Genomic DNA, 20204 nt, shown 5'->3' with positions numbered 1-20204 from the left:
AGGACAGGAAAACGCTAAGGTTAGCTGAGGCGGAATTCTAGGGCATGGCCCCTCCTAAGCAGTCTTCAGCATCATCCCTGTAAGCCCAGCAGCCTGTTCTTGTAAGTAATGGAAGATCACTTATGCTACCATTTCATGCAGTATTTTGAGGCTGCTCTAGGAGAATTTCAAAGTTCAGTTTTACTTTAGTGACCTAGAGGTATTTCTATCAATCAGTGGTAAAGTATATAAACTACAACAAAAGAGGTTTTGTCTAAATTTGAAGAAGAACTTCCTGATGGTGAGGTATGTTCAAGCCTGGAATCGTTTCCCTCATGAGGTGGTGAATTCTTCATCACTGGAGGTTTTTAAGTATTGATTGGATACCTACTTGTCAGGGATATTATGCTTGATGTGGTCAAAAATGAGGCAAGACTGAACATCGACTAAGCTGGACAGGAATGGGCGAATTTATAGAAGAAGGGGACAGCAAAGGATGAGATGGTTAGACAGTGTTACCGATGCAATGAACATGAAATTGAGCAAATTCTGGAGGACAGTGGAAGATAGGAGAGCCTGGTGTGATATGGGCCACGGGGTCGCGAAGAGTTGGACTCAACTGTGCGATTGAACAACAAAAGGTCATGTGTTGACAGGGGGTTGAACTAGATGACCCTGGTGTTCTCCTCCTACTCTGCAAATAAATATTTAGATAGAGATTTAACCATTGTTTCTTGTTTTTCCAATTTGAAATTACATGAGCAGTTGTACATTTTTGCTGTAGCCAGAAAGCTCCCCCCTCCCTGCTATTAGTGTGTGAAGTAAGTTTTTGAATTTGTTTTAATTTATGTAAATTAATAGTAGCATTCAATATTTTCATACAGGATCCAGTCTATGGTAGAGGAAAACTTGGAGAAATTCAGGGTCTTGTGTTGGGCATGCTGGATAGCTTTAACTATGAGCAAGTAAGTAGAATGTGTTTTTCCTTCCAATTTAGAAAAACTTAATTGTGAAAATGAAAGCATTTCCTATGTTGTTCCTAAACTGCAGTAAAAAAACTCTGATAAACTAACTGACATTATTTTCACAACGTGACTCTTCTGTGTTTAATTAACCAAACCACAAAATTACTTATCTAACTAAACATCCACCTGACATCTGGAAGGCATGCAGGATGAATACACATACAAACAAGCAGATTTGTGTTTTCCTAGAAGGGTCAGTACTCTTGTTATAATGGGTGTGATCTAAAGCCGCCATTGGCCTTCTAGCCCAGTACTGGTCTAGTTGGAATGACAGTGGTCCTCCATATGCAGCAATTACATCATCCCAGTGCTGAAAGATCAGCACAGGCTTCCCATTTGTTTCTGGGCATGATTCAAAGGGCTGGTTCTTACCTTTAAAGCCCTAAATGGCTTGCAGCCAGGGTACTTGAAGGACCACCTCCTCCCATATTGTCCAGCCCACCAGTTAAGATCTGCGTCACAAGCCCTGCTATCTGTGCCCCCACCTTCAGAGGTGAGATGTGGGACAATGAGACCCAGGGCTTTTCCAGTATGGAATGCCCTTCCCCTTAAGGCTCACCTGACCTCTATATTGCAAAATTTTTATATTCACACAGCCTTTAAATTACGTGGTTCATCCTTTAACACTATTTCAGCCTGGAAACTGTTGTTTTAAGCTCTCAGTGGTCTGTTTTTATGGTTTATATTATTATGCTGGGCTGAGTTTTTAATGCTGGATTTTAATATCTTTATTTTTAAAATTTTATTATCTTTTATTCTGTTTGTATTATTTTTATTTTTCCTCAGACAGATTCCTGGAGAGGCCACATAAAATGTTCTTAATAAATAAATTAATCCTTCTCTCATGTGTTTGCTTTCCTTTGCCTTAAATGTCTTTACAGATTATCAATTTACAGCATAGCAAATGCACAGTTGCTTCGAAACTACTGATTGAAGGATGATGGGATAGCATATTTTGGACAGAATTGTGCTGTCTATGAAAGAGCAGGTTCACAGCATGAGTATACTCCTGTAACTTGCTTTGCTTTAACTTGGCAATGGTAGCAGTTATCAATATACCTTATGAACTTTGATTTGTACATAGGCTATGAATCTCTGATCAGGATCTTGCTACAGTTATCCTTGCTTTGGTAACTTAATAGGTGCAAAGCTCCATATGTGGATATGCACTATCCTGGGAGTTTGGAAACTTCGTCTGGCATAGAGATCTGCATCCTGTCCTCTAATGAAGACAAACAATGGGATGTATTACAGTAATTAACTTACTTTGGGTTAATCTACGTTGGCTTCCAAATTTTCCCATTTAGTAGTTTGTGATTACCTATAAAGCCCTGAACAGCCTGAATTTTAGCACTTCCTCTTGAATATATTTCAATCCAGCTTGAGAAACCTGGTTCTAATACCCTTCTTCAAAATCCATGGTGGAACAGGGCAACGTTTTTCTATGAGGCTTGTGAGATCTACCAAGCTATTTCTCTCTGCTGTTTCCACAGAGAAGTGAAAACTTTTTGTGTTGAGACCTTTGTTCCATTAATGCATAGATTTCTAATGTTTTCACATTCCGCTTTTTAGAATTCTTCTTCTGTTATTTCATTCAGTGTTTTGTTTTTGTTGTTGAAGATTGCTTTGAATGCTTGGTATACAGAGAAAATCAGCTAAGAGACAAACCAAAAATAAGCAACATCATGCCACACCATGCCATGTTGTGACCCAAGTACAGTGTATAGGCAGCAAAAAGGAGTGTCACATGGGAGTAGAAAATAAATAGTGTCAAAGCAAACCATAAAGTAGCCCCTTGTGAGTTTTAACCCTGGCTAGCTAGCAGAATTCAGACTTTATCTTCTGCTGAAGTGTCTGCTGAGGTAAAACTAACAAAGGGTCTCTTTGGGCTTTACCTTGAGACAAGTGAGTTCCAGTTCTTGTATAAGTTTTCTCATCGCAGACTTAAAGGCTGGCACATAAGGTATCTGGTCTTTTATTTTTAAAAAAGTAGAGAGGATGGAGAAACATTACAGCTATTGCTTCCCTTCACCCTCAGGAAGGCAGTTCTGCTGTGCAACAAGGCCATTCATTAAGTGAAGGCTGAATATTGTGCTGCTGCTATTTAAATTGGGGCTTACAGAGTTATCCCATAAATGCTAAAATTCAGTAGGCTTTAAACTGGTCATCTGGATAAGCTCTGGATGATCTAAATAGCTAGCATGGATTATGGTTAATTCGTAATGCACTTACCATGTTTAAGCTTCATTTTTCCCATGCTACATACTTTCAACTTACCTAGCCATGCACTAGTAAGCACATTCTCTTGCTTCAGTAAATATTGCCAGGCATTAAGAACACAAAATATGTGTGAGAATCCTAATACTCATGGCTTAGGCATGATAAATGAGAGAATAGATCTTCAGGATGTAATAAAATATTACATCTTCATGTAATAAAAGATTCTGAAAACTGGTTTTAGTTGGACATATTTTGAAGGTATTGATATGTGAATTAAATAGTTATGATATGCATGTGTGCTTTTTTCTTGGTTTTGCTTCCAAACTGCATGTATAACCTACTCGTTTTTGTTCCTTGAGAGACAATCAGGTGATTGTCTCTTTTCCACATGACGCTTGTTAAGGTTAACCTCAGACTTGATTTGGCTGAAGAACAAAGTTTGAGTCCAGTGGCACCTTTAAGACCAACAAAGTTTAATTTTGGGTATAAGCTTTCATGTGCATGCACACTTCATCAGATACCTGAAGTATCTGTTCTGTCTGAGTTGGCTCAGAGGGTTGGTCTCAAAGAGAACTCTGGTCACATCTTAGCATGGCATTTTTCATCTGGGTGCTGGAGATCCGCCAATCAGGCTGTCAGGCTCCTAAAAGTCTCACTTCTGATTGTACAACAAATTCCTGACAAAAATATTCAATCTATCACTAAAATCTGCCTCTATTCCCAAGGATTGGAAGCAGGCTCGTAGCTAACATGGGGCCCATGGGGCCCGGCCCACCCACTGGTTTTGCGGGCCCCTCCCCCGATCCTCAGCTCCCCCTCCCTCCGGCCCCTTCACCATATGATCGATCGCTTCACGAATATGAGCTGGCATCTCCCTGTTCGAGCTCATCTGCGATGAGATGAGTCTCTTTAGGACCCAGCAGCAACCAGTGGTTGACGGAGTCACACACACATTGGTCGGATTGCAGCAATTCGCTCCTCTTGATGGATTTTCTGCCAAGCTTTGGAAAAGATTGTTGGCTCAGGGAAGGAGGGAAGGAGGAAGCTTGATCCCCGCCCACTAACCTTTTAGAGTTCTTTGAGGGCGTGAATAACCATGTGGACAAGGGTGGCCTAGTAGATGCTGTTTACCTAGACACCCAGAAACCTCTTGATAAAGTTCCTCATCAAAGGCTCCTAAGTAAACTCAGCAGTCATGGGATAAGAGGACAAGCCCTCTGGTGGATTAAAAACAGAGAGTGAGTATAAATGGGTAGTTTTCACAGTGGAAGATTCTAAGCAGTGGTGTACCGCAGAGTTCGGTTCTAGGTCTTGTGATTTTTAACTTGTTCATTAATGATTTGGAGTTGGGGGTAAACAGTGAAGTGTCTTAGATTGTGGATGACACTAAGTTGTTCAGGACAGTGAGAACCAGGAAGGACTGTGAGGTGCTCCAAAGGGATCTTTCAAGTCTTGGCATGTGGGCATCAGTGTGGCAGATGAGGTTCAACACAGACAAGTGCAAATTAATGCACATTGGAGGCAAAAATCCTAACTATAAATATACATTGATGATGTCTGAACTGTCGGTAACTGACCAGGAGAGAGATCTTGGAGTCATGGTAGAGCCAGTTTGGTGTAGTGGTTATGAGTGCTGACTTTAATCTAGGAGAACTGGCTTTGATTCCCCACTCTTCCACATGCAGCTGCTAGTGTGACCTTGGGCCAGTCACAGTTCTCTCAGAGCCGTTCTCTCAAGAGCAGTTCTAAAAAGAGCTCTCTCAGCCCCACCTACCTCACAGGGTGTCTGTTGTGGGAAGGGGAAGGAGATTGTAAACTGCTCTGAGACTCCTTAAGTGTGCAAGTGAAGAGCAGGGTATAAACCCAGTATCTTCTTCTAGATAACTCATTGAAGATGTTCACTCAGTGTGCAACTGCAATAAAAACCGCAAATAAATATTGTGTACAATTCTGGTCACCACACCTCAAAAAAAATAGCATTGGAAAAGGTGTAGAAAAGGGCAACTAAAATTATTAAGGGGATGGAACACCTTCCCTATGGTTAGGGCTGTTTAGCTTGGAGAAACAACAACTGAGGTGTGACATGACAGTGGTTTACTAAATTCTGCATGGGATAGAGAAGGTAGAGAAAGAAGTACTTTTCTCCCTTTCTCACATTACAAGAACTCATAGGCACTCAATGAAATTAATGAGCAGTAAGCTTAGAACAGAAAAGGAAGTACTTCTTCACCCAAAGAGTAATTAACACATGGAATTCACTGCTGCAAGAAGTGGTGGCAGCTACAAGCACAGACAGCTTCAAGAGGGGATTGGTTATACACATGGAACAGAGGTCCATCAGTGGCTATTAGCCACAAGGTATAGATGGAACACTATGTCTGGGGCAGTGATGCTCTGTATTCTTGTGCTCAGGGAGCAATAGTGGGAGGACTTCTGGCCCTGCTGGTGGACCTCCCGATGGTTTTTGGTCACTGTGTTGGATGGGCCATTGGCCTGATCCAACATACTTCTCTTATATTCTTGTGTTCTTAGTTCTATATGTCTTTTATTTGTTTAAAGTTTGGTTATGTACTTTCTTATCAGCACAAATATTTTTACAGTCCAATTATATTAGGTTTGGAAATACGGTTGCCAGGTCCCCTCTTCATGCCGGTGGGGGTTTTGGGGGGGCATTCTGGAATCTGGAAGCTGTTTCTGAGCCCAAAATAGAGGGAGGAAATGGGAGAAAAGTTTTTTGCTCACTTGTAGCCATGCTTTCCCATGGGAGCTTTGAGCATCCACTTCACTGTTTAGTCCAACAAGACAACTGTCACCTCTGGAAGATCTCTATAACATACACAAAACCATCCATGGAGATTTCCCTACAACAGGGGAAGATCAATGGGACAATGGCACTAAAGCCTTTGAAAAGGATGTTATCTTGGACTGTGGAGACTGCTGTGAATTTGTTCAAATCCTTAAGGCTGAGGGAGTTTTGCTTTCCTGTGAGGACCTTTTCCCCAGCTACTATGTGAAGAGAGACATCAATTCTACTGTATTTCAGTTCTGCAGTTTATCTTTTTTGTGTGTGCTGTATATTAGTCTTTGATTGTCTAGAGTGCAGTTTGGAATTGACTAAAGTTGCTTCCAGACAGCTCTGTTCTTCCAGTGATATTGGTGCTAAGCTGGAAGAAACAAAGAGTAATTCATGGAAAATATGTCAACTAGCAAGATGTGTGTTTTGCAGATTAAGATCTTCTCAAGCCCTGCTGTCTGTGCATATGCAAAGGTGAAGGGGGGGTGCATGGTGACTAGAGATGGGGCTTTTTTAGTGGTGCCACCTTTCCTTTGGAATGGACATCCCCTTGAGATTCACCATGGTACCTACTCTGCTACCTTCTAGATACCACGCCAAAAATTTCTTTTTCAACGGAGAGGGTTCTGTCTTTTAAAGTTGTTTTTATGGTCTGGTTCTAGTCTGAGGACTGTTTAATGGATATTTTTATGGGCTGTTCAATGCTGTTTTAGTGCTAGTTTTTAATAGCTTGTTTTAAATATTGATTATTTTGTTGCTTTTAAAATGACTTTATTGTGTTTACTTTTACTTTGCTCTTACTTGTGAGCTGTCTTGAGCGGGCTTCTGGAGGGTCAACTCTAATGCACTTTTTATTCCTTTTTGAAGAGGAACTGTGGATCAGGGGATTCCAAAGTATGACTGTGGATGGGGAGGTCCGAAGTATGACTGTGTGTGTGTGGGTTTCCGAAGTATGATAATATGTGAAACAAGGCAATTAGTGTAGTACAAACATTACGGTACTGAAAAAAATATGGATTGTATGCATCAGAACAGCTGGAAAAATATCTTAAGATGTATGTATTAGTGTATCTAATCCTCAGCATGACCACAGCTGTGGATACTTTCTGACGAGCAGGAGAAAGAAAGCAGGGCCCTTTCCAGGCCTGTTTTGGCCTTTGAGGGTGGGCTCATTGGAGCCAGGCATGGCATCAGTCATTGGCAGGCCTGGCTGCTCACTACTGTTCAACAGCAGCCACCGCATGAAAGCCAGTCTGGTATACTGGTTAGAGTTTCAGACTAAGATCTGGGAGACCCTGTTTGGATTCCCCACTGTGCCATGGAAGCCTAATCTACCTCACAGGACTGCTGTGAGGACAAAATGGAGGACAAGACAGTGATGTAAGCTGCTTTGGGTCCCCATTGTGGAGAAAGGTGGGGTATAAATGGGGGCAGATAAAAGGTAGGTTGGCTGGTGCATGGGAAAGAGAGAAGGAAGCAGGAAGCAGGGCAAGGGGAGACAATATGGGGGCTGCCCCAGAGGAGTGAAAGAGGAAATAATGTGAGGTATACAGGGGAAAATGAAGTAGCCTCACAAATCCTTGCAGACTCCCCAGTCGACTTTTCTAATCTGATTTACTGGTACTTTGAACTCCTTTCCTTTTTCCTTTCCCTTATACTGAAATTGTATGTGTCACTTTAGACATTGTTCAGCCCCCCCCCCCCGATATGTTGTGTGCATATCCAAAAAAAGACAATTTTAATTGTGTCTGTATTCAGGTTTCTGATGCGTGAAAAACTTTCCTGCACTTCTCATCATATGCATGATTTCTGTATTCAGGATGGTCTTTCTTTTTGTGTTGTAGAAACTGTAATTTGGATCTGACCCAACTACTCTGATCTACCCAATCTTCTACTCTATTTTTGCTTATTTTATTTATATATTTTACACCCCATTTTTCTCCCCTCTTCCATTTTATCCTCCCAGCAACCCAGTGATGTAGGTTAGGCTGAGAGAGAAGCTGACCAAAAGTCACCCAGCAAACTTCCGCAGCAGAACAGGGATTCTATTCCCCCCCCCCCCAATTGCCTTGCTATACCTTTTATCAGGGGTCGTTTCATAGAAAATTCCATTTTATCCTCCCAGCAACCCAGTGATGTAGGTTAGGCTGAGAGAGAAGCTGACCAAAAGTCACCCAGCAAACTTCCGCAGCAGAACAGGGATTCTATTCCCCCCCCCCCATTGCCTTGCTATACCTTTTATCAGGGGTCGCTTCATAGACAAAGAGCTATTAGCATATGCCACACCCCCTGACATCACCGGAAGTGTGTCATAAGGCCACACCCCCTGACAGCACCGGAAGTGTGTCATAAGGCCACACACGCCGCCCCCAACGGTCCCGGCCGCCGGTGGCGGCCTTGCAGCTCCACTGCCGAGCCCCATGAGGGGCCCGGTTCCCCTACAACAGGGGAAGATCAATGGGACAATGGCACTAAAGCCTTTGAAAAGGATGTTATCTTGGACTGTGGAGACTGCTGTGAATTTGTTCAAATCCTTAAGGCTGAGGGAGTTTTGCTTTCCTGTGAGGACCTTTTCCCCAGCTACTATGTGAAGAGAGACATCAATTCTACTGTATTTCAGTTCTGCAGTTTATCTTTTTTGTGTGTGCTGTATATTAGTCTTTGATTGTCTAGAGTGCAGTTTGGAATTGACTAAAGTTGCTTCCAGACAGCTCTGTTCTTCCAGTGATATTGGTGCTAAGCTGGAAGAAACAAAGAGTAATTCATGGAAAATATGTCAACTAGCAAGATGTGTGTTTTGCAGATTAAGATCTTCTCAAGCCCTGCTGTCTGTGCATATGCAAAGGTGAAGGGGGGGTGCATGGTGACTAGAGATGGGGCTTTTTTAGTGGTGCCACCTTTCCTTTGGAATGGACATCCCCTTGAGATTCACCATGGTACCTACTCTGCTACCTTCTAGATACCACGCCAAAAATTTCTTTTTCAACGGAGAGGGTTCTGTCTTTTAAAGTTGTTTTTATGGTCTGGTTCTAGTCTGAGGACTGTTTAATGGATATTTTTATGGGCTGTTCAATGCTGTTTTAGTGCTAGTTTTTAATAGCTTGTTTTAAATATTGATTATTTTGTTGCTTTTAAAATGACTTTATTGTGTTTACTTTTACTTTGCTCTTACTTGTGAGCTGTCTTGAGCGGGCTTCTGGAGGGTCAACTCTAATGCACTTTTTATTCCTTTTTGAAGAGGAACTGTGGATCAGGGGATTCCAAAGTATGACTGTGGATGGGGAGGTCCGAAGTATGACTGTGTGTGTGTGGGTTTCCGAAGTATGATAATATGTGAAACAAGGCAATTAGTGTAGTACAAACATTACGGTACTGAAAAAAATATGGATTGTATGCATCAGAACAGCTGGAAAAATATCTTAAGATGTATGTATTAGTGTATCTAATCCTCAGCATGACCACAGCTGTGGATACTTTCTGACGAGCAGGAGAAAGAAAGCAGGGCCCTTTCCAGGCCTGTTTTGGCCTTTGAGGGTGGGCTCATTGGAGCCAGGCATGGCATCAGTCATTGGCAGGCCTGGCTGCTCACTACTGTTCAACAGCAGCCACCGCATGAAAGCCAGAACAATTAAAGCCCATGTGATGTAGTGGTTAGAGTGCCAGATTAGGATTTGGGACACACAGCTTTGAATCCCCACTCTGCCATGGAAGCTTACTTTAGGCCAATCATTTTCTCTCAGCCTTGCCTACCTCACAGGGCTGTTGTCAGGATAAAAAGGAAGACAGTGATGTAAGCTGCTTTGGGTCCCCATTGTGGAGAAAGGTGGGGTATAAATGGGGGCAGATAAAAGGTAGGTTGGCTGGTGCATGGGAAAGAGAGAAGGAAGCAGGAAGCAGGGCAAGGGGAGACAATATGGGGGCTGCCCCAGAGGAGTGAAAGAGGAAATAATGTGAGGTATACAGGGGAAAATGAAGTAGCCTCACAAATCCTTGCAGACTCCCCAGTCGACTTTTCTAATCTGATTTACTGGTACTTTGAACTCCTTTCCTTTTTCCTTTCCCTTATACTGAAATTGTATGTGTCACTTTAGACATTGTTCAGCCCCCCCCCCCCGATATGTTGTGTGCATATCCAAAAAAAGACAATTTTAATTGTGTCTGTATTCAGGTTTCTGATGCGTGAAAAACTTTCCTGCACTTCTCATCATATGCATGATTTCTGTATTCAGGATGGTCTTTCTTTTTGTGTTGTAGAAACTGTAATTTGGATCTGACCCAACTACTCTGATCTACCCAATCTTCTACTCTATTTTTGCTTATTTTATTTATATATTTTACACCCCATTTTTCTCCCCTCTTCCATTTTATCCTCCCAGCAACCCAGTGATGTAGGTTAGGCTGAGAGGGCCGGAAGCGGGGCGGCCGGAAGCAGGGGGCGGGGCTTTGTCATGTGCCCCGCCCCCGTACCTCACCCGGGGGGACTGCGATCCCCCGCAATCCCCCCCGAAATGGCCTCTGCCTTTTATCCTCTTATTTTGATCAGGTTTATTTTTATCACAAGTTTCAACTTAAATTGTGGCGGCCTGGGCATCTCTTAGCCTAATTTACCTTACATTGACCAGGTAGAGTTGTAACTTGGCCTTTGGTTTAGCAATTGGCTAGCACTGTGGCTGCACCAGTGCATATAATTGTTAAGGCATGTGATGTCCTCTTTTTATAAAATTTGAGCTCCATGGAAGAAAGGACAGAAGTCTGATAGGTTTTCTTGCTACAGTATCATTTCGCTGAGTCAAATTCGTTTTGTATTGTACTATAATCCCTAGGGCCTTCTCAACTGGAAGGCATAGACATAAAGCTGGAACAGCATAATGAATAAGAAAGGTTGAGAGATGGGAAATCCTCTGTTCAGATCTTGCATCACTTGTGAACTCTCCAGATAGCTTTAGTTAGCAATTCTTCTTCTTCATGATTTGTGTATATCACAGACTTTGTACCTGTTCAGAACAGATTCAGAGACTTCTACAGCTAGAAGTACAAGGGCTTTGCCAAGCGGCCATTACACCCTGCACTATCATGGGCCTTACAGCTGGTCCTTACCCAGTTCATGTTGAAGCACTTCTGACTTCTAGCAGCTTGTGAGGTGAATCTCCTTACCTTTTGACTTCCAGGTTGCAATCTGTTCTCCAAGGAGGTCCAGTGCACTCTGTGCTCAGACCCTCCTTATGTGCAACTTCACAGGTACAAGGCCCAGCTATTTCTTTCCTGCCAAAAGTTATCTCTCAGTTTCTCTTGGATTTAGGATCTCGGTGTCCTCACCTGCTTCCCTAATCAAACATCTGCTGCGGAGAGGGCCCCTGTGTTCTTTAGCTGCCTATTGGGTGTTGTCTGTCAACCAGGACAGAACTGCCTCTTGCAAAGAACACTTGGGCCTTCTTCCCATGCTGCTTGTGCCCCAAAGATAGGACAAAGAATGCTTCACCAGCGGTTCAGTTAATGGGTTGCAGGTACAATGAAGCTATGCCCATAAGATACTTCCTGGGACACTCTGAGCTCAAGTTCTTCATGAACCGTTGCTACCTCTTTGGCCTTCATGAGCTGTGCAGAGCAGTCATGTGGACCCAGCCACCCACCTTCATGAAGCACTGTGCTCTACAGGTCAGAGACAGAGCAGGTGTCAGAGACTTCAGCAGGGCAGTGAGTGCTCTTGAGCTCTCCTGACCGTACCTGAACCTGCCTGATATTGGCCAGCTTGTAAGTCTTTTCCAATCAATGCTACTCTCAGAGGCAACAAAGAAAAAAAATAGTTGCTTACCTGTAGCTGACAGTGTTCAAGTGGTCATGTCTGCATTCATACAGTCTGCCATCCTCCCCTGGAACAGGTGCATTTAACTCTCTGTGATGATAATTTTTGGGGAGAAAACTAAGCAGGAAGATGCAACTCCTCCCCCTTAGGCATATGCAATCAAGACTGTACCTCTTGACGGGGGGAGTATTTTCACATCACATCTAAAAGCTAGCTCTATAAGCTTCCAAACTGGAGCCATGCAGCCCCAAAGCCCACCAGAGTGAATGCACAGATGACCATTCAAACGTCATTAACTAGTAAGCACCCTGTCTTTCTCCTGTCTTTGGCACTTGTTCCTTTCCACAAGAATATGCAGAAAATAGTATGAGCCTACTTTAGGGGCCTATTGTTAGGATTACTGAGAGAATGTATCAGATGCGTACTCTAAAGAACTGTATAAATGGTAGTAGTATTACTTAATACTTAGCAATTATGTTTGTTTGAACTTAATTTTGTAGCTTATGGCTCTGCACTACTTACTGTAAATCACACAGTGTATCGTGTTTTTGCCAGATTATTATCTGTAGATTTTAATAAGTCTCCATTCTGCTGAAATTGTAACATAACAGCTTGAGTCAGGACAGAGACCTATGGAAGTTGCTACTTCCTCCTAGCTTAATGTTGCTAAAATAGCATTTAGTACCATTTCTGCTTTCAGTTAAGCTCCTTAATGAGATGAAGTTGCTGTATATTGTATTAGCAGCATGGTAACACATTAAATGGTACCTATGTATCCTTCTCTTGCTTGTCAGACTCTTCTTGAGACCACAACTAACCTACTCAACCGTGACCTCCACTGGTCTTTATGTAATCTGAGAGCATCTATGGCTAGAGGTCTCAACCCCAAGCAAGATTACTGCTGTATTTGTCTTCAACAATATAAAAGACGACAAGAGAGTGCTGACCAAATCATTGTCTTCAGGTATGCCTCAGCTTAAGTAAACTTTTAATTCTAGGTGTACTACTGTTTGTTTTCTCTTCATTATGCCGTAGCAAAAGCTTGAAGAGAGAACACCGTCTGTGTCCTTAGTCTAGTACTTCTTAGGCTAACTGGAAGGTAGGGCAGGAGGGCGGCTTGAGTAATCTAATTTCTTGTATTTCTGTGATGCATGTATTTGCCAGTTTAATCTTGTGGTTAGGATCTTTGTTTCTCTGTGAGAGGGCCTAGGTGATGTACCTGCTCTATAGCAGGGGCCACCTCCTTTCTTTATAATTACCACAGATAAATTTGTTTGACCTTATCTTTAAAAGAGTGAGGAGTGATAACTTGTTTTGTTCTCCATGTCTTTTATTGGGTAAAACTATTTTTAAACTGAGTTTTGTTGATGGAGTATTTGCACCTTAAACTGCCCTCTGATTAATTATTTGAATACTTGATTTAAGTATTTGCCTGTTGTAGTTTTTAATGATGATTTAATGGTTTTATGGTTGAATTCTGTATGTTTTTAATAATTGTATACCTCTTTTTTAAAGGTGGTTGTTGATTTTTATCTGTTATACCTTACTTTGAGATCCAGCAGCAAATAGATGTTTATGTAGAAAATTATAATAATTTATGCCAGTGTTACAGACTCATTGATGGATTACTTTCTCTACCAGTAGCCAGCATCTCCATGGATGTATTTGCTTGTCCAAATTTCTATTAAAATAGATTAGTTTTTTTAAAAACCACGTTCATTTGAAATAGATGGTAATGACAAAAATATTCTGTAACTGAACATTTTTTCAGTCCATTATGGCTAGTGGTTAAAATAATTTTCCTTCAAAAAATTTATTTTAAATTCTTGTAATCAGTACGCAAAGCTTTTAAAAGAATGGCAGCATTTAATCTAATACTGTATTGCCATATGATAAATGAAGGGTTTAGTTCCCCTTGTCCTGAATTATATGAGGAAGCCATTCATTAAAAAACAATATTGTATTATGTGGAAAATCCTGTAGAGCTGAAGTGGTTAGATATAGAAAAAGAATCCCTTGGGAAACAATCGAGAAGCTAGTGTGGGATATAAAGCAAAGCAGGCCCTGTCTGATAACTGACATTCATCAGTTACCCAACATGTATGGGATTACTGGATAAGGCACTTAGCACCAGCTACATTGCAATTATCCTTCTTTATTAACTTAGTTTTAGATCCTAATCTCAAATGTGTTATTTTAAAGAATGAGGTAAATACAAAAAAAAAAAAGTGAGGTTATGTCTAGATAACATTTTCCCCCAAAGGAGAAATGTCTTTCCAAATGGAAGAGTGGCTTATCCAATTTATAACAGATTTTGTTTCGTGGCAGCAACCTGTTTCTTTTGAAAAGCTAATAAAGCATACTTTAAGGGAGCTGTTTCGGTTTTCTACTGATTGTTATGGTTCTTCCTCTTGAAGTAGGTAGTAGAAATAGAGGATTTTGGGGAACAACTGACTGGAGAAACATGGGATAAAGATAATCTCCGCTAATGTCAAGGTGCCTTACTGAAAGAAAATATGTTTTACAATACTACTCATAGTGCATCTCTTTCCAAATAAATTTAATGGTGTACAGCAGCTAATTCTAGTGTATTTTGGAGTATGGTCAAGAAGGAAAATTTTACCAGTATGGTATGCATGTCCAAGGGCACAGGGAAAATGGATCAGGCTTCCTTATTATACTGAGAAAATTACTGGATATAGTTGTATAATATTGAACTACATAGATAATGTTCATATCCCTTCAGTGCACAGGGGCTGTGGATCATGGTTGCTTTCTCTTCAAATCCTCACAATTATTTCTGCTGTCTGTGGATCAGCTAGTTTTTGAACCAGCCACTGTGGAATAGCATACCTGAAACTAGATACACAGGATTTATGTGGTGTTGGTATTGTTTGAGAGAACCTGATTTATTGAGCTGTAAACATCTCCAGGGGTTGTATGACTATAGCCAACAAATATGAATATGTCTGAGGGACAGGTATGAGTATGTCTGAGGTAATTAAGCTTGATTTCTCTTTAGAGTTTGAAGGTATTTTGACAGTTAAATCAGTTTAACGAGGGTGTTAAATAAGAGATTTGGGCGCTGTATCTGATAGTAGCAGGGAATGAGGCTGTCCCATGCGCCTTACTTTTAATTGAAGGATATATCCCCCCCCTTGTCTCAAAACTGTTCTGCTGATTTTGTTTCCTGTGGTATTTTTGTGACATCTAGGATTAGATTTTGTAATCTGCAGAAACATGGATCATGGATCTTTCCTGCATGGGTCTTTCATGGGTCTGGAAACCATGTTGTTCAGGAAGCTATATAGAAGTGGATTTACTTTCTTCTGTCAGTATGGTGCCACTTATGGAAGAGACGGGGTGATTTTGTTCCCTTCCCCACTGCAGCCTCCTGACCTGAATGGCTGTTAGACCACACAGGTCATACAACTTTGGGAATAAACTTTCCCAGGGTAGGAAAGGGCTTCTGAGCGGGGAGGGAATATGGGAGAGGTCTGCAACCAGTTAGCACCTTTTACTGACAGATTGTGGAATACCTAGTTTGGTAAGTACTTGTTAAGTACTAACATGCTGTGTAGTATGTATGCTTGGCTACCTATGTGTGTATAATATAATGTGTCTAATCTGTTCTGTTTTTCAGCTGTGGTCACTTGTACCACTCTCTCTGTCTCCTGAGTAAGGGATGTGGCATTGACTCAAAGGGACAGATGAGATGGACTTGTTTTAAATGCAATGCAAGTAACAGAAGTGGTAAACTCAGTGAGACTTCCTCAGAGATTAAGAAAGGGACCACAGTATCTCTGCCACAGGTAAGATGTATTGGTGAGCCTTTTTCAAAAGGTTGAATGCATTTTCACTTGGAATTTAGGGACAGTTTTGCAAATTAGGGCTAATATTGTGTGATGCCATTCGGAAACCTGTTAAGGTGGTTTCTGTCATGTCTGAACAGGGAAACCTTTGCATGGCCATTGTCCCTGCATGTATTTTTGGAGCAAACAAGGGTAAATTCTTGCTCCTTTCATTTGTTTTCCTTGGAAATTTTTATAGACCACAGCTCTTATCCAGTGGCTCCGGAGCAGGTTTTCAGAATTAAAAAGAAAACCCCAAAATAATATAACAAACAAGCTCTAAAAAGGTGCAGTAACTTTTTAAAACAAAAACTTGTATCCCTAAAAACCAACATAAAATAGAACCAACAACAAAAGCAGCATATGGATTAATATCTAGTTAATATGCAACAATCATGGCAAATGAGATATAAGGAAAAAACCAATAAACCAACCCAAAGCCTGGGCAAAAAAAAAAGATGTTTGCCTGGTGCCTAAAGCTAAACATCAACTCAAGAGCCATAAGAGCTGATTTATTTCCTATTATTTCCCTTCTCCCATATCTCAAAGCTGTAATTATTCCCGAATTTGTGTTCAGTAATTGGCTCTTGGCACTCTGCTCTCCTGCGTACCCTGAGTTTCATCTCTCTTGATGAACTCAATTCTGCCTTTATGATATGAAGGCCCTGCTCATATGAGTGAAGCTGTCATGATGGAGCATGCGGGAAAGACAATCCTACAAATATGAAAGTGCAAGGGCATGAAGGGCTTTGTATGTGATAGCCAGTACCTTGAATTGAACCCAGTAACTGATAGGCAGCCAATGGAGTGGCTGTAGAGCGGGAGTGATATGTCTGTGATGAATTCAGAACCTCTTCAGTAAAACTTCCATAAATGGTCCCCTGTCAGTTGTATAGAGGACATTGAACTCAAACAGGCAATATAAACATTTGAAAAATCAAAATTATGTATAGACCGCATGTTATTACTGTATATTTATTGCAATGTGTTTCCAAATGCTAGATTGCAAAAAATTATGTTGTAGCTTTATCGTTTTGATTTCACATTTGGGATTTAATAGATTCTCATATTTGCATTGGGGTTAATATTCTGTGTAGTATTGGCTTGGCTTGCTTTCTTGAACTTCCTGGATTGTTTTGTCAAACTATTACTTAACACAACTGAACAGCACGTATTATGCAGACATGCTGGCTGTAACATTGAAATCTCACCGTCTATTACTTCTGGGGAGGTTAATAGGAAGAGAATCCTTAGATTTGACCTTCAGGTCTCTTCAAATCCTTTGACTGTGTGAATAATTAAACTTTTATGTGACCTAGAGGAGAGGAACATTTTTATCTTCCAGATGTTGCGGGCCTAACTTTATTTCAGAGTAAAGGATTTCATTTTGCATGTTTTATTCATGTTTATAAAAATAGTCTGGCTCTATCCTATGGGAATTAATGCAGATTTGTTTTCTTGTAATAGTAGTGGGTTTGTTTTATCATTAATCTCTTAAGTGAAAAATATTGAGATACAGCAGGTTCTATAGTTATAGACTGACTAATCAACTGAAGTCCACCAACAGTTCCCAGTGCTGTGGGGTTAGAGGTTGGGGGTCTTAACTGTTTGCCCCTTGAAATGCTTCCCCCTCCCAAAACAAATAGGGAAATGTATGCTCTGGCATATGCAGGGATGGGAGGGAGTTATGCCTTTAAACAATAAAAGTGACTTTTCTACTGGATACTCAGGTGGTTGTGGTGCTGGTGGTAGCCTGGAGGGCTCTTGACTTACTTTGGTTGCAGAGCCATCTGAAATCCCCCCTGTCTTGACAAGGATTTAGCCTCAGTCATTTTTGCAGGGCCACCCTGCAAATGGGCAGTATCACCAGCTGTCCATACACATACATTTATCATGCCATTTATGCTTTTTCTCAGCTTTGTCTTAGTTTTCTGCTTAGTTTCAGATTTTTGCGATCCTAATCCTATTACATTGCTTACTGACCATCTCATCCTGTTAAACTGTATTAACATACGCTATGTATTTTGCCTTGAGTCTCAGTGAGAAAGGCAGACTATAAATAAGGTAGCTAAAATAAACTAAGCGTAACCAGGAAATAGCACACTGGAAGGAATGCCATCAGAATCAAGTGTAATAATGATAGCATACGTGTCACTGAGAGCTGATGTAACTGGGATCACTTTTATTAGAAAGACATTTGACAGGACAACATGGGATTGTGCCAGACAGCATCTTGATTGAGCCAAAGCATTTAGCAACAAGGATCTGAAAACTTTCAGTGCCCGAATAGATCGATTTCTCTGAGCTTTATTGTGCCATTTACTGCTTTTGTCCATTGTGGCTATAATGTGATCAAGCTGGTTGTTTATTCTCCTACCAGCTTGTCTATTTCTATTGTGCAAATGTCCTAAGATTACACGTTTTTGCTGGGCCTCATGTGAATGGCAGGTACAGGCTGGTCATGAAGGCAAGATGAAGTGTTTGGGGGGGGGGGATAAAGAGGCCAATACTGGCATAATGGTCATGGCAGCAAGTGTTATAAACACATTTTCAGGAAATTATTAGGCACTGCCAAGAAAGGGTGATCAGGAAGAGAAATTGTATACCCATTGCTAGTGATGTTCCAGCCCCAGTTCAGTTAGGTGCTTCAGACCTAGCAGTGTTGCTCAAACAAAAATAGGGTACTGATCAGAAGGAAACGTGCTGAACCACCTCTGCATTCTGTGCACGTCAGTGTGTGTTACTGGAAGCAAAGATGAATTCTTGCAGTTTTTTCTTCTTATGGGGTGACTGTGAAAGGCAAAAATCAATAAGCTACCCTGACTCATCCCCCTCCCCCCTAAAAAAACACCGTCTTAAATATAGTACTGTGGCTAAGGTCTCCCAGATTACATTTGTGGGGTGTTGTTTTTTTTTGTTTGTTTTTTGTCATTTTGTTTCAGCACAGAGCTGACTCATATTTAGTTTGCAAGCTGCTTAATGATAATTCAGTAGCTCTAAGTAATCCAGCTGCTAAGGCTAAAGTAGTATAAAATCCTGATTTTAGAGTATAAATGTTATACACTTGAATTAGGTAAGAGAGGACTAATATACAATGTAGCCCATGGATGCTTGCAGCAGGTGTCAATATGTAGCCTGATGCATCCAATAACAATTCAAGACCCTGAGATTGGGTGGCTGTCAGTAATACAGCATCTCAAATAGGAAGCAATTAGATCTGAATTAAGTATTCAGACTTGTTCTTCTTCTAGTGAGTTTTCATTGCATTAGCACCAAAGGACAACTAATTTAAGTAATTTCAGTTTCATTAAAGAATTCTTAAAGAATTGTCTTTAGATGAACAGTTTGTTCACAGCATGCCTCTTCCTCTCTGCTTTGTATCTCCAATATAGTTTTTGCCTTTTGTAGTTAGCTGAATGAAAACAAGGTGGAAGCTTGAAAACCTTAAGAAGGCTACAATAAACACTATTCAGGATAGTGTTCCCTCTTCTCCTTTTCAAACCTTGAGTTGTCTGGGCTCATGAAAACAAATGAACTTTTTATTTTTAAAGAAGTCCATACACTGGAGAATTTTTGAGTGGGTGGAATCATGCAAAACATTCATTAGAAACTTCAGTTGCATTTCTAAACTGATTTTGGTCAAATGAAGGGCATATTTGCGCTACTTGTAAAATTTTGAGTTTGGGTGTTTGTTTTTAAAGAATGCTTAGAGCAAAACTGGATTGGCACTGGAAAATGCCACCAAGCATCTGGAGTATATTTCATAGTAACATTTCTGCTGTTTTGAAGTGAACTGTCAGCTTGAATGTCGAAGTAGTGTTGAGATTTAGATGTGAACTGACAGCAACCCAACACACTCTGTTCTTTATCTCTCTCTGTTCTATAAGCATCCTTCTCAGTAACCGCATTGGGGAAAAACAAAGAGTCTGCCAGGGAAATTGGTGGTTTAAAAAAACATTGCATGAGCATTCACTGGGTTAGATACGTTTTGAGCTTTAAGTATATTTCTAAAGTTTGCCTTCTGTCTTTGAGAGGTCATGGACAAAACTTAAAAATTTCTAGGGCAGTTTTCTCCAGGTCCTCTGGTCCAAACGGAAATTGGCAGTTGGCTTTTGTATTCTTTACAATAACAGGAGCTGGGCTTGTAATATTTATGCCAGGTGCAAGCATACCCAGGTGCACGCTTACTAGCCTGCCTACCCTTCCATTCCAGCTCAAGCCAGCAGGGGCAAAGGGTAAAGACTGAGGAGGCAAGCCAAGATGGGAATAAGTTATATGCAGAAGCTGCGCATGGCCAGGAACAGCCAGAAGGAGTGACAGATGGCAGTGCAGACCATTTTGATCCAAGACAACTTAGCCAACAGCTAGAGTATAGCAGCGTGCTGGAGTATAGCCGCATAAGCATCTGGGTGACACAGAATGTAGTGGTCCCTCTCCTGCTCTCACACACACATTCACACTTACACACATATACCACCCCCACCTTCCAAAGGATGGACTTCCCTTTGTTTCTGACCCCTTTGTGAATGATG

General features: G+C 41.1%; 1 protein-coding gene across 1 annotated transcript in view; it reads left to right on the top strand.

Annotated features, from left to right (window-relative positions):
* The window catches only part of VPS8 (VPS8, CORVET complex subunit), a 120764-nt gene that overhangs the window by 90596 nt on the left and 9964 nt on the right, over positions 1-20204 (top strand). The window contains exons 42-44 of the mRNA XM_015426819.1: positions 864-944; positions 12616-12785; positions 15465-15633. Of these exons, the coding sequence (XP_015282305.1) occupies positions 864-944; positions 12616-12785; positions 15465-15633 (420 nt within the window). The remainder of the gene's footprint in view (positions 1-863; positions 945-12615; positions 12786-15464; positions 15634-20204) is intronic.

This window comes from Gekko japonicus, unplaced genomic scaffold, assembly GCF_001447785.1.
Source record: "Gekko japonicus isolate JY-2015 unplaced genomic scaffold, Gekko_japonicus_V1.1 scaffold14, whole genome shotgun sequence".
Classification (NCBI taxonomy): Eukaryota; Metazoa; Chordata; class Lepidosauria; order Squamata; family Gekkonidae; genus Gekko; species Gekko japonicus.
This window is presented reverse-complemented; position numbering and strand designations above follow the sequence as displayed.